The 15,452-nt window shown below is 40.5% G+C and overlaps 1 protein-coding gene across 1 annotated transcript in view; it reads left to right on the top strand.

Moving 5' to 3' along the window:
• LOC132818212 (protein Z-dependent protease inhibitor-like) overlaps positions 1 to 15,452 on the top strand; it is a 52,753-nt gene that overhangs the window by 6,295 nt on the left and 31,006 nt on the right. Inside the window, exons 3-4 of the mRNA XM_060828992.1 lie at positions 1,134 to 1,281; positions 3,636 to 3,803. Of these exons, the coding sequence (XP_060684975.1) occupies positions 1,134 to 1,281; positions 3,636 to 3,803 (316 nt within the window). The remainder of the gene's footprint in view (positions 1 to 1,133; positions 1,282 to 3,635; positions 3,804 to 15,452) is intronic.

The following is a 15,452-nucleotide window of genomic DNA, read 5'->3' as shown; positions in this document are numbered from 1 at the left end:
GCTGCAAATGCAGAGGAACAGCATCTTCTCCAAGTTCCTGTCCATGCTGTACACTACCCTAACTTGGATGTACACAGTGGTTCTTTAATTGTTGCTGGTCAAAATAATAGAATTCTGTACCTAACAGCATTCTGAGAGCATTTTTGCCACATAAATAGCAATGAGGAGTTCAAGAAAAGCACATTCTCAAAGCCATCAGGGAGTAGACAAATAAACAGGAATAAACATTGGCCTTGCCAATGACCCCTATTTCTTGGGAATTTGTGTATTTTAAAGGACTTAATTCCTTTGACAAAACCCATGACCAGTGATACAGGATTTCCTAGGGAGACAATAGTACTTGTTAGCAAGTGATGGACAGAAATATTCATTAGCAAGTTATTGCTGACAAATCCTTTAACAGCGTGTTATTATTTTCCTCAAAACAAACAACTTTTTTCTTGTCTACACTGTGAATCTGTCTCTTGTTCTGACATTAATATCATAGTAATATCTAGAGACTCTCCAAAGTGCATCTCACTTTCTCATTTGTTCCAAATCCTAATATTTGTGATTTGAATATGCCTCCTGGAGTCATACAGCACAGAAACAGAACCTTCAGTCCAATCAGTCCATGTCGAACATAATCCGAAACTAAACCAGTTCTATCTGACTGCTCCTGGCCCATATCCCTTCAAACTTTTCCTGTTCATGTACTTATCCAAATGTCCTTTAAATGTTGTAATTACACACACATCCATCACTTGCGCATGCAAACCACCCTCTGTAAAACATTAGCAGCTCAAGACTTTCTGGAATAGGTCTCATCGATTCCTATAAAGCATGGTTTCTTCAGTACGAATGGAATTCAAAGTAATCTAAGGAAAAGAATCAGAAACCAATTATAATAGCCAAGACTGACTCAAATCTATTGATCATCTTAAAGTTTTTATGCACAATTTCAGTTCTCTTATTAATTTATACAGAGTTCATGTACATATATAACATGTATATATGTGGCCAAACTTAACACCATTTTAACTTAAATTATTGTTTTCTATTCATGTGTTGACAAAACTAAGATTAAAATGACAAATCTAATTTTAAGGAAGAAATTAATGAGTCAACAATATCTCTCTGTGTGTTTGTCATAGGTCTGCAACTCTGCACCTTCCAAAGTTATTGTTGAAGGAATCCTACCAGCTCAAAGAACTGCTGATGTCTATGGGTATTGTGGATGTATTCACAGATAATTCAAACCTTTCTGGAATCTCTGAAACTACCCTTCTAAAAGTATCTGAGGTAAAGCATTGATAAACCAACTATTTGTTTATTGCAGTCTAACAAATGACATTGGAAACACTGGCCATATTATTAGAATGATCGAGGTGTTGAAAGTACATAGAACAGATGAAGGATTATCATTGGAAAGGACAAAAAATGCTTTCAGGTTTCTTTGTGAGGTTTCTTTTCAATCCATCATATTTCTGGAGTACAATTACAAGACAAATTGTTCTCTGCTGTTAGCCTGATGACCTATATTTTGTTAATTCTTTAATTCTAAGTATATTGACTCCACCTGATACTGAGAAACATCTAAGTTTCATGTTGCTAGTCTGTGCAAGCCTTGACACAAAACCAGGGACAACTTGTGGTTAAACAGAACCAGTTGCAATATGACCAGTGCACACATGATCAATCGTCACATATCTTGACAATGCTTTGAAATCTATGATGAATCAAATAAAAGCCATCTGATTTTTTTTTAATTAAGAGCCATTCAGTTTTATTATGACCACTAATCAAATGAGAACCTAGGATTTATAATAGATTCCCAAAAGAATGGTGTTTTAATATGCAGTTTGCCATCTTAACACCTGTCATGAGCAAGCTAGAGGATGAGCATTCTCAACATGGAAGCCAGAGCTGGTACCTGATGACTTCAGCTCAATGCTTGCTGTAAAGGTCCTCCATGCTTGATACAAGGCACAAATAGCTCAGATCTTCTTCCATTCGTACTGGCCACATTCAATCAACATCCACAAACATTGGCAGCTAACATGTGTAAGCCTCTGAAGACCCATATAGCACATCTCTGATTCACTTACTGGATATTTCTGCACCATGGCAGCACTCAGGGCACAGCAGCAACCAGCATTGTCATGATGCATCAGAGTCATGCACCCAGCTTATGAAGTGGATCACAATGCATTTCTGGCCTGTTTGCTTGCTATCATAGCACTTACTCACTTTGAACCCACTTGGATGTTCACAACATCCCTATTTTGCTTTGCCTTTTGGTACCTTGCACCTGATCCTCACAATCCTGCCATATTGCTATGTCATTTTGTACAGGTGCAAAACCAGAAAACTTGTTATGATCGTCAGCAGACCCCAGTCATCGAGGAAGCGAGCTGTCACCCAGGGCGACCAGTAACTCTAGTAGTCTCTGATACCAGTCCAGGAGCATGTCACAGTCAGTCAAGCTCTCGGGGTGATTAGAGTCTGACTCTCACCACATTAGGATTGAGCAGACAAATGTCAGAGAGCGCACCACGCATCTTCACTCTTTCTGCCCTATTTTGACCTGTTTTGCCCTAGGATGAGAAAGAGATGGGCTCTAAGGGATGAAAGTGGGCAACACAGCTGTTTCTTTTGGTGTGCGTCAGAAGGTGTCCAGAGCAAGTGAGTAGGCAGCACAGTGGTCACACAGGGTTACTGATGGTAGGGTGGGTGACAATGAGTGAGGGAAGACGAGACTTGGTGCAGAGGGGGCTGTAGTAGCAAAAAGATGGAAAGCATTAACTATTGGAGAAGATCTGTACTGGCCAAATGGAGAAGGACATTGATCCTCTTCCTAGATGGCTGTGCACTCCTCCAGATGGCTGCAACTGCACTGATCCAGCTGGCTGGCATGGTCCATATTATGGCATCTACTGTCAGTCCTGGAGGCTAGTGGACATCCCACCTCCACACCACCCTGTCCACCAGCATTTTCAGGTCAATGTCCGTGATGCAAGATGTCAATTTTCTCTTCTCTGCTATGTCTCAGACAAACATCAAGACATGCATCGGGGCAGCTCCAGACTTAATGTGGAGGTGCCGGACTGGGGTGAACAAAGTCAAACATCACACAAGACCAGGTTATAGTCCAACAGGTTTATTTGAAATCTCAAGCTTTCAGAGCATTGCTCCTTTGTTAGGTGAAGGATGAAGGAACAGCACTCCAAAAGCTTGTGATTTCACATAAACCTATTGGACTATAAACTGATGTTGTGTAACTTCTGACCATCTCCAGACTGACAATGCTACTCCAGTTCCACAATGGACTTTTACAAATGGCACCCAGCACTTGGGATGAGGTCCATTTCCAGGACATCCTGACGGTGGCAGATTGATCAGGGTACAGTGAGTAGGAGAATGGGAACAGAACCAGGCTACCTTGCAGGTAATTAATGAAGTAAGGGTGGTAGGATATGATGAGACATGTTGCAGAGGTAAACCCAACTTGAAGCGTGACAAAAGTGACACTTAGCCAAAGAAAACCTGAGATTATGTCCATGTATTCAATCCTCTGGATGTTTGAGTTGCCGAACTATACGGACTATGTCAAATGGTGTTTCTATTAACCTGTTGTGGTTTCCTTGTTATTGCAGGTGACCCATGAGGCAGTGCTGGATATCGATGAAACAGGAACAAAAGCTACAGCTGTTACAGGAGTTGAAATAATACCATTCTCTGTTCCTTCCGAGTATGTATTTAACAGGCCTTTCTTCCTATTAATTGCTGACCACAATGTTAAGTCTGTCCTGTTTGCAGGAAGGGTAATGAATCCCACTGCATGATGCAGGCAAAAACTCCACACATTTCCAAGAATTGTATCATTGATAAATGGAAAGCAATGACTTATATCCAACAACGGTTAACATCCAATTGTTTGAGAGCAACCTTAAGTAATTTAGTAAATGTGCTTTACCATAAAGTAATGTACCAAGCCTTTTATGGAGGCAAACAAAGGTTTCATCAATAATAATGAATGTTTCAAATTTATTTCAAATGTTTGTTATGCTTTGAGTAATTCACTAGTATATATATGAATAACTTACATTAAAACAGAAAATGCATCTGAACTTTGCAGTAGTATTTGCAGTTTGTTTTAATTTATTGTTTTTCATGAACAAGTGTTTGGTAATTATTGTTTGTTGATGAATAGAAGGACCAAAGAACTAATCACAATTTCAATTATTTCTAATCTATGCAACATAATAATGCCTTTTCACGCAATGAATTTCCATGTCTTTAATCATTCACCAACATATGCTCCCATTGAAGTGAGTAATCACCAAAAACAGACAAGTTAGCAAGCACAGAAATGGCCATGTCACTCAGTTGTGTATTCATAAGCAGATAAAGAAATGTTGCTCTTTGAACAAGGCAACACATGCAGAGAAAAATCAATTGGTAAATTTGTATTTATTGTAAAAAAATGGAATGACAGTCAAAATTCACAACAGCCATGGCATGAACAAGGTACTCCTGGATTTATTTCCTTACATGATTCAACAATAGCTGGTACCTCCAAATTGAACACAATATTACTCTTTCGGTTTTTTACATATGTCAACCAATTAATGATAATAATTAATGATAAGTGAAGACATTGATTTATACCAAGAAGCACTTCTCACGATGGTATCATGAAGTAGTAAATAAACTTTGAAAGTCAGATACTAAACATCTAGTCAAAATGAATTTAGAATCAAGGAAGATTAAACACTTATTCTAAGAATCTTCAGAATCTAGGTTGATATGTTGCATGCTATTGCCTATTGACATATTCATCAAAAGTGTGCAACTACATTGGGTGAGAAGACCCAACGTCCTATTCATACAAAGAAATTACTGATGTTCTCTTATTAGTTAAATCCTTCTCATCAAATATTCAATATTTTCAGACATTTGTAAACAGTCAGAACAACCAAGTTAAAACACATTCTGCAATCTTCAGAAATGCTGACCCTATGTCTAAGACATTCATTTAATCACTGGTATATTGAGTTGCAGAGAATTTTGTGTTTCCAATGTTTTGACTATTTAATCAAATTACATTCATTTTTAAATGTGCGCCATGGTTAGGGTATAATGGTCTAAAAAATTGGTACTTGTGCATAAAATTCCCGTGTTACTCAAGTTGGAGAACCAGACAAATTTTAAGTATTCACTTGTCCATCCTGCTGTCAATTTAGCAATTATTAATATTAATGAACAAAAGGGCATCATATAAAGATAACACAAGGATTGCTAAGATTTAAACAAACATCTAACACCATTAACATCTCAATATCTATTAGGGGGTGTACATTACCAGCAGCGACCATATCACCAAAATGTAAAATCTGAAGACAAAAGAGTTATATTTGTATAACACCTCCACATGTCTCAGAAGTATATCAAACTGAATAAATTCAATTGCTTTCACTATGGTAAGTTTCTCAACGGGAACCATGGCAATGGAACAGTTCAGCAGAGGGTGAAATTGCAAGACGTCAGCTTAGTGTTCACCTGATGAAAAGATATTTGTCCTCCAAAAACTTTTATACTATGCTTTTTGTTGAGCCAATTGAATGTATTGAAACAATTAGCCCACTTGGCATAATTAGTTGAAATATTATTTTGGAAAAGGGGTCTGTTATGAAGGATTTTTTTGGAGAGGTAATTGTTGGGGTAAAGGAGTGCGTAGCGGCAACTTGAAAGTCTTCACCAGGTTAGAGTCTGCAATTGTAACTCAGATGGAAGCAACGCATTTCCACTTCTAAAACAAGTTTAATGTGATCACAGTCCTGTTTAAAAAAGTCAAATGGAGGCACCCAGCAGAGATTATACAATGTTAGCACTGCTGCCTCACAGCACCAAAGACCTGGGCTCAATTCTCCCTCGGGCAACTGTCTGTGTGGAGTCTGCACATTCTCCCCGTGTCTGCGTGGGTTTCCTCCGGGTGCTCCGGTTTCCTCCCACAGTCCAAAGATGTGCAGGTCAGGTGAATTGGCCATGCTAAATTGCCCGTAGTGTTTGGTGAAGGGGTAAATGTAGGGGAAAGGGTCTGGGTGGGTTGCTTTTCGGAGGGTTGGTGTGGACTTGTTGGGCCGAAGGGCCTGTTTCCACACTGTAAGTAATCTAATCTAATCTAAAAAATATAGTTACACTTGGAGCAAGAGCAGCACCTGGACACAGTGATGCTCCATTGGAATTATAGCCAGACGTAGTCAGGAGCCAGTAACACTCATTTCTCCTCAGCAGCTGAAAGAAGAAATCTGCTGACAAGTGATTGGAGATAAGTGATGAGATGAACCTCTGGAGCGTTGTATCCTGGTCTTGAATCAAGAACTAGAAGTGGCTTAGAGATCACACCAGGTTAGGGAATACCTGTACATTGGCCTCTTCACATTATGAGTAAAAAGTGAGGTCTGCAGATGCTGGAGATCAGAGCTGAAAATGTGTTGCTGGTTAAAGCACAGCAGGTCAGGTAGCATCCAAGGAACAGGAAATTCGACGTTTCGGGCCAGAGCCCTTCATCTGACTCCTGATGAAGGGCTCTGGCCCGAAACATCAAATTTCCTGTTCCTTGGATGCTACCTGACCTGCTGTGCTTTAACCAGCAACACATTTTCAGCTCTTCACATTACATCCTGTAATGTAATCTCCTTCACCCACACTCAGTGATGCCACATGTTCTCCATCACATTCCACCTCACACTCAGGTTCCAGCCACACCCAGCTCTGACTTTAAATGCACTTCATCACCTTCTCAATTACCCCATATGCCATTGCTATGTACTGCAATCCATGAGCAATGTTATGTATCTGATTTACTCACCGAATGTACAGCTTCTCTCAACTGAATACCTGACATTCACTTGTTGATCTGTTTACTCACCCCATGTGAGAGAAGAAAGTGGAACTGAAAGGACAGGGAAAGGGTGAAGGTAAGTCAATACCAACATTTGGGGAGGTGATGGCCTAGTGGTATTATTGCTGTTAATCTAGAGATCCTGCAGACTTGGGTTCAAATCCTGCCAAGGCAGAAGGTGGAGTTTGAATTTCAATTTAAAAAGTCTGGCATTAGAGTATAATGGTGACCATGAATCCATTGTCAACTGTTGGAAAAACCCATCTGGTTCACGAATGTCTTTCAGGGAAGGAATCTGCCATCCTCTCCTGATCTTGACAACATTCGACTCCAGACCCACAGCAATGTGGTTGCCTCTTAGTTGCTCACTGGGTTGGGAATGATGGCCTTCAGTAGATTCTTAATTCGAAATTTTCATTTCCTGAATGTAAATTCCGCCATTTGACACAGTAGGATTTGACTATGGGACCCCAGAACATTTGCTGAGTTTTGGATTAATAGTCTAGTGATAATACCACTAGGCCATCACTTCCAATACGTGGCATGGTGAGTGGGGATGTCAATGTTTGCTGAACCCAAATCAATGCATTTTCACAATTTAATCAGTTAATTATACAAACTGGGATATTAGAAATTACACAGAAATAAAAACAGAAAGAACTAGAAAAAGTCAGCAGGTCTGATAATGTCTGGGAAGGGAGAAAGGGAGTTATTGTAAATAAAAGTAAAATACTACAGATGCTAGAAATCTTAAGTAAAAACAAAACGTACTGGAGAAACTCAACCAGTCAGCAGATTGGTTCCTATTCCTTTCTACTGACTCCTGAGCAGTTAAGCATATAACAATAAAATCAGTCTCCCATACTATATGGATCTCACTCTGTAAATTCTTACACTCAATTGTATACCTTTCTTGAAACGTAATACAGAATTAATCTAAAAATCAGGTCATGTGAATTGAAGCGTCCAGCTTTATATTCTACACACACAATGAATATTTAACCAGATTAATAGGTTCATTGTTTGCATTGGAAATACTAATCTCTTTATCTAAATGGGTCACTTTAACACCTCATTATTGTAGCTGGTGAAAGAATTACTTGTTACTTTAACAGCCTTGACTAAACTATATTCCAACATTTCCACCACAAATTCCAATGGATTCCAAATAAACGCATTTTATCGGAACTCCACATAAAGTCTCCAACTTGCCACTTCCATTAAAAATTAAACCGTTAACAAGAATTGGCTTTAACTTTTTTTCATTTTTTTTTTAAAGCACTGAATTTGTTTTATTTAACTTACATGTGCTGACTACATCAATTCAGGGAACAAACTTGCAGGAAGAATTCATTTGTTCAGCAGTGCAGCAGAATTTAAATAACAAAGAACAATCAATACTCAGAACTGTCTGTATCGTTGTATAACACCAACAGATCTTACTGTTATATTCAGTCCGCCGACATGAATTCTTTATTATGAAAAGCTGCTAGACAAATAATTAGCTTATAGCTTGGTAGACATCTTCGTGCTGCCTTTTTAAACTGGTGCTCAAAACAGCAACTCATGTACTGAAATTAAATCGGAAAATGTTTGATACAGTCAGAAGATTTCTGTGGCAAGGTGAAAATGGGGTTGACTTTTTTAAGATAGATTTTAGAATTAGAATTAGAATTAGAATTAGATTTTACTGTCATGTGTACTCAAGTACAGGGATACAGGAGGACAATGAAAAGTATACAATATCACCATTCCCTGCACCATCTTCAGTACAAAGATACCTAGGCACAAAATCTGAGATTTTGAATGAGTTGGGGAACTGAAGAAACTAACTAGGCTGATATCATGCTGTCAGTTCTCAAAAGAAATCAATGGGAGGTGAAAGGGCCAGTAGGATGGCTTCACCTGAAATGAAAATTTCAAAGGCAAGAGGAAAAGACTGTGTGGGGAGGGATGTGGGAGAGAAAACTTCTGGCCACAAAGACATGGGAGTGAAGGTAGCAGCAGCAGAAATAGAGTTGAATATTCAATGCAGCTTGAACCTTGAGGTGAGAGCAGGCAGGAAGGAATAAGCATATAGAATTCCTACAGTGTGAAAGTAGGCCATTTGGCCCATTGAGGGAAATTGAGACTTTTGCTGCAGGATGGTGGCTCAGATTCAGAGGGTTTAATTAAAGCTGTCAGACATAATGAAAACGCATAGGAGACAAAAGGTGACATTTAAAGAGTGAGGGTCAAAAGTAATTAAAGCAGACGAGGGATCAGAAGAGGCATTGAGATTCAAGGTCATTGCAGCTTGCTGTTCTCCCACCTAAAAGTAATAGAAAGATTTTCGTACAGCATCATATAAAGCAAATTGAAGAAATAAAACTGAGGCCCAGATCTGCTCTGAAATAAAATAAACCAGGGTTGCTGGTGGTGCATGACAGAGAGGTGGGTGCTCATGTGGCAAAATGAGCAGTGGTTTCAATAAGGATTATTACAGAGATATCAATAAGCAGTTGTGGACTGCAAACAGGATGGGTTGAATTTAGAATGTAATCACATGGAATAGACCGGAACTGGAGCCAAATATTGTGAAACGAAGATGTAGAAACAGATTATCGTACATACGAAGACAGCTAACAATGGAGACAATGTTACACACATATTTAACAATTATTTGGTGCCCAGACAGATAACTAATTTAATTCATATACTGTATTTAAGAAGGGGGGACTGAATACACACAAGTTAATATAGACCTTTCGCCTTAACATTAGTCAGAAAAATTGTGGACTCGCTACAAAAAGAGAAAATAGATGAACATCTAGAAACAAAAGAAGGTATAGTAAACAGACAGTGTGAATTATAAAGCAAAAATCCTGATTGACTAATTTAGCATTTAACAGCGTGTGTAGATAATAGTGGTGCTGTAGATGTCATTCATTTGGATTTTTAAAAGGCCTTTCACAATGGACCCCATGACAAACTAATTCATAAAGTCAGACAGAATGGAGTCAGTGCCCACGCAGGAGAAAGAATTACTAACTGGCTTCAAGACAGAAAGCAGTGTGAAAATAAGAAGTAGTTATTTAGAGTAGCAGGAGACAGAAAATGGTGTTCTGCAAGGATCAGTGTTAGGATCACTGCTGCTCATAACTAATGCCAATGATTTGGACTTTGGAATCAAAAGCAATTTCTAAATTGGCTGGAATAATATTTGCCAAGTATGACCTTCTGTTTCCATTCATATATTAGCTCTCCTCACTTGTAAATGCAAAAAGAAATTGGCATTTCAGTATGACCCATTTTAAGCTCCTGTACAATTTCACCTAAAGCCTCTTGGAAGTGTACTCCATGAATTAACATAAAAGCACTGAACTTTCAAGGTAAAATATCCATTCTTCCACAGAAACAGATAGAAAACAAGACATACGGAGGCTTAATTTGCGTTGACAACTAATTTCTTAAAATAGGTGATAAAACTGTCCCTTGAAGTGGGGTTTATATAAAATATGCTTTATTTTAAATATATTTTCAGGGTTTCTGTGTTGGTGGCCTACTCATTGTTTATTGCCCATCCCAGCGGGTCAAAATGGAATCATTTTTAAGGATCTGAAGCTCCTGAGCATGACCCCCAAATAAGAGTCCTTTCTCAATGCCCTCTTATCAGAACAAGATGTGCAGGAAGCCGTGAGGCAGTTTCAGAATGGAAAGGTGCCTGGTCCAGATGGACTTCCCAGCAAATTCTATTAGGAATTTATAAACATAGTTAGGCCCAATGCTCAATAATTCATTTAGTCATGAATGTCTCACACTATCTTTTTATTTAGATAACTTACAGTGTGGAAACAGGCCCTTCAGCCCAACAAGCCCACACCGACCTGCCGAAGCGTAACCCACCCGGACTCATTCACCTAACACGACGGGCAACATAGCATGGCCAATTCACCTAACCTGCACATTTTTGGACTGTGTGAGGAAACCAGAGCAAACCCACACAGACACAGGGAGAATGGGCAAACTCCACACAGACAGTTGCCTGAGGCAGGAATTGAACCTGGGTTTCCAACGCTATGAGGCAACAGTGTTAACCACTGTGCCATCATGCCACCCCATAACAGACCTTTAATTCTTGAGTTTTACAGATGTTTGACATCCTTGCAAACATGATCTGATACCATGGGTAGACATTCTCTGATCTTATTAATATGTCTCAGTCAGTACTAGCAGAATATGTTCCTCATGATATTCAAGAAGAATGTAGTTTTATGACAAGCACACTAGCTCACGTGTTAAATAGACACCTGTCAGGCACTGACACTGTAGCTTCTGCAACATCAGCAATTTCAAACAACAGCTATCAGTGCGTCACAGTTTAAGCATTTCAATTCCCATTGCACCTCAATTCTATTGACAGTAGAGAAGCTCGGCTACCCTGACAGAAACATTCAGCAAAGAAATAACAATACTGCTGTACATCAGAATTTGGAAATGTTTTTGTATAATTCCAAGGTTATTGCTTGATAATACATCAATAAGATAGACATTATAGTCAAACATTAAACCACAGATGCTGCAAATCTGAAAGCTGGAAATAGAATGCTGGAGAAACTCAGGCTTTAAAGAAGAGTTGGATAACAATCAAATAACATGGGGGGGATGTGTGTCTGTGTGGGTGTGTGTGACTGTGTCTGTGTGTGGGTGGGTGTGTGTGATATGAAACAAGAGTAGTAAAGAATGTGAAAATCAGAAACAGAATGAACATTATCTTGTTTCAAGAAGGCATGGAGGTTCTATGGAGAGGAGAGGCAATTATTGCAAACAACCAGCAGATAAAGAGCACGGGAAAGGCGGCACGGTGGCACAGTGGTTAGCACTGCTGCCTCACAGCGCCTGTAGACCCGGGTTCAATTCCCGACTCAGGCGACTGACTGTGTGGAGTTTGCACGTTCTCCCCGTGTCTGTGTGGGTTTCCTCCGGGTGCTCCGGTTTCCTCCCACAGTCACAAAGATGTGCGGGTCAGGTGAATTGGCCAAGCTAAATTGCCCGTAGTGTTAGGTAAGGGGTAAATGTAGGGGTATGGGTGGGTTGCGCTTCGGCGGGTCGGTGTGGACTTGTTGGGCCGAAGGGCCTGTTTCCACACTGTAAGTCTAATCTAATCTAAGAAAGGGAAGGGAGGCAGCTGCTGTGAGTACAATGTTGTTCCATTCTTCCTGTATGATGGGAAACCCACAAAGAAACAAAATTAATTGCCAAATACAGGAGAGACACCAATTTACGAACGTCTGACTTACAAATTGTATTTACGAATGCGATCCCATACAGGTTGCAATTTTAAATATCAGACATGTGAACATTTATGAATAGCTGCTTGATAATGTCCTGCATTTGTTCTGAATTGTATACAAATTGACATACGAACAGATTCAGGATTAGAACCTGTTTGCAATCAGGGACTCACTCTACAATTTTCAGTATTCAAAACGCTAACTTTGAATTGAATTGAATTTATTGTCATCTTTACCAAGGCACAGTGAAAAGCTTTGTCTTGCGAACAATACAGACAGATCACAAAGTTAAGTCACATAGACAAGTAAATAAGAGGGAAACAGCGGGAAAAACAAAAACACAGGTACAGGGGAATATTAAGAATGTGTGAGTCCTAGCAACAGTAGGATAGAAACTGTTTCAAAACCGGCTGGTGTGTGTGTGTTCAGGCTTCTGTACCTTCTCTCTGATGGTAGAGGTTGGAGAAAAACATTGCCAGGGTGGGATGGATCTTTGAGAATGTTAGTGGCCTTTCCTTGACAGAGGGCCTGATAAATAGTTCCTATAGATGGGAGGTTGGCCTTTGTGATTGTCTGGGCCGAGTTTAACACTCTCTGTAACCGTCTCCGATCTTGAATGTTACAGTTGCCATACCAGGTAGTGATACATCCAGACAGAATGTCCTCGATGGAGCTTCTATAAAAGTTGGCAAAGGTATTTGCCATCATGCCAAATTTCCTCAGCTACTCGAGGAAGAAGAGACGTTGTTGGGCCTTTATAATCAGTGCATCCACATGGAGATTGTATCTCTCTTCACAGACATTTTAGCTAATCCTAATGAAAAATTCTAGACTCTGACCTTTATGTCTCAGCATCTGACCAAACTATCATGCTGCATCTTTATTGACTTATTTAACATGCACACACAGAAACAATTCCTGATGAAGGTCTTTTGCCCTAAATGTCGATTCTCCTGCTCCTCGGATGCTGCCTGACCTGCTGTGCTTTTCCAGTACCACTCTAAGCTTGACTCTGATCTCCAGCATCTGCAGTACCCACAGAAACAACTATTATTATGTTGCAGTTGCATGCAATTCTGTCTCAGTGTTGCTGTTCAGTTTATTAAATTTGAGTAATATTAATTTTCCTCAAATTATTTAAAATTCATATATGAAGCAAAGTACTGCTTGAATTTGTTGGGGTTTAGAAAATGAAGAGGCAAGTTGGAACATATAAATCCATATAAGACCACATAAGACAGGACTTAGCAGGGCAGTTGTGGAGAAGATTTTCCCCTCGTGGATCTAAAAGAGAGAGAGAATGGTAACCTTTTTTGGTACAGAGGTTTGCAGGTCTTTGGATATCTGACCCTGTAAAGGTGGGAAAAGCGCAATCCTTAAATGTTTTTAATAAGTAGATTCTTGTTAAGCGAATGGTTAAAAGGTGATCAGGCATGGAACAGAAATCACATTAACCATGGGCTTGGGCTCACTCCAGGATCTGATGAGGAAGATGATTGAAGCCGGCACTTCAGTTTACTTCTGTCTGTAAGGTCACGGGACTCGAAATGTTTTCTCTCCAAAGATGCTGAGCTTCTTCGACAATTTTTTGTTTTTACTTTCAGTTTACCATGCTAATTGAGTTGAAAGGTGTGGCACTTGAATAGCACAGCAGGTTAGGCAGCATCCAAGGAACAGGAGAGGCGCCTTTTCAGGCAGAAGCTGTTCATCATGAATGTGCGGTGGAAGGGGGCTGAGAGATAAATAGGAGGGGGATGAGGGTGGGGGGAAGGTAACTGGGAATGCAATAGGTAGATGCAGATAGCGGATGATGGTGAAAGTTTAGAGAGGAGGGTGAAGCGCATAGATGGAAAGGAAAAGGGACAGGTAAGACAGTTCAAGAGGGTGATGCCAAGTTGGAGGTCACCCTCTTGAACTGTCTTACCTGTCCCTTTTCCTTTCCATCTATCCGCTCTCCATCTGGGATGAGGTGAGGGGAGGGGAGATGAGGAAATGGGTGAAGTTGACATTGATCCTGTGTGGTTGGAGGGTCCCAAGGCAGAAGGTGAAGTGTTCTTCCTTCAGTCGTCGGGTGGCTTGATTTTGGTAGTGGAGGAGGCCCAGGACGTGCATGTCTTGGCGGAGGGGGACAGGGAGTTGAAGTGATCAGTCACAAGGCAGTGGGGTTGTTTGGTGCGTGTATCCGAAAGACGTTCCTGAAATGCTCCACAAGTTATGTCCTGTCTCCCAAATGTAGAGGAGATCTCATTCAAGAGTAACGGAGACAGTGGATGAGGCATTTCGATATGCAGGAAAATCTCTGCCAAAGCTGAAAGTTTCCTTTGGGACTTTGGATGGAGGTGAGGGGGAAGGCGTGGGCCCAGGTTTTGCAGCAATAAGGGAAGGTGCCAGGAGGGGAGGGCAGGTTGGTGAGGGGAATGGACTTATCAAGGGATTCACGGAGGGAATGATCTCTGCGCAACGCAGATAGGGGTGGGGAGGGAAATATATCTCTGGTGATGGGATATGATTGTAGGTGGCTGAAATGGCAGAGAACAATGTGCTGTGTCTGGAGATTGGTGGGATGGAAGGTGAGGACCAAGGAGGTTCTATCCTTGTTGCAGTTGGATGGGTGGGAATCAAGGATGGAGGTGCTGGAAATGAAGGAGATGTGCTGGAGGGCATTGTTGATCACATGGGAGGGGAGATTGTGATCCTTGAAATAGAAGCCATCTGGGATGCCCAGGAATAGAATTGCTCCTTCTAGGAGCAGATACGGCAGAGGTAGAGGAATGGGGAGATGGGGATAACATTTTTATAGGGGTGGGAGTTGTTGAGGGGAGGTGTAGTCCAGGTAGCTATTGGAGTTGGTGTCCATATTGAGTTAGTCACCAGAGTTGGACCAGACAGGTCCAGTAAGGGGAGGGAGCTGTCAAGATGGTCCAGGTGAACATAAGGTCAGGGTGGAAGGTGTTAATTGTGGTACAGTTGGTAGCAGTTTTGTCTCTGACTCACAAGGTTTAAAATTCAAGTTCCTATCAAGACCAAAACTCAAATACTCCTGTGCAGCACTGAGGGAATGTTGGGCTGTTGGCAGTTTTGGTTGAGATGTTAAACAAAGGCTTCATCTGCACTCACTTGTGGACATAAATGATAACATGACAATGTTATGAAGATCAGAGGACTCTCCCCAATGCCATTGCCAATATTTTTCCCTTGATCAACATCACAGAATCAGGTTATTTCATCCTTATCATGTTGATGTTGTTGGAGCTTACCACATGCAAATTGACTACCACATTCCCTACATTACA

The sequence above is a fragment of the Hemiscyllium ocellatum genome, chromosome 8 (assembly GCF_020745735.1).
Source record: "Hemiscyllium ocellatum isolate sHemOce1 chromosome 8, sHemOce1.pat.X.cur, whole genome shotgun sequence".
Lineage (NCBI taxonomy): Eukaryota > Metazoa > Chordata > Chondrichthyes > Orectolobiformes > Hemiscylliidae > Hemiscyllium > Hemiscyllium ocellatum.
The sequence above is the reverse complement of the archived record's forward strand: the minus strand, read 5'-3'. Positions and strand labels throughout refer to the sequence as shown.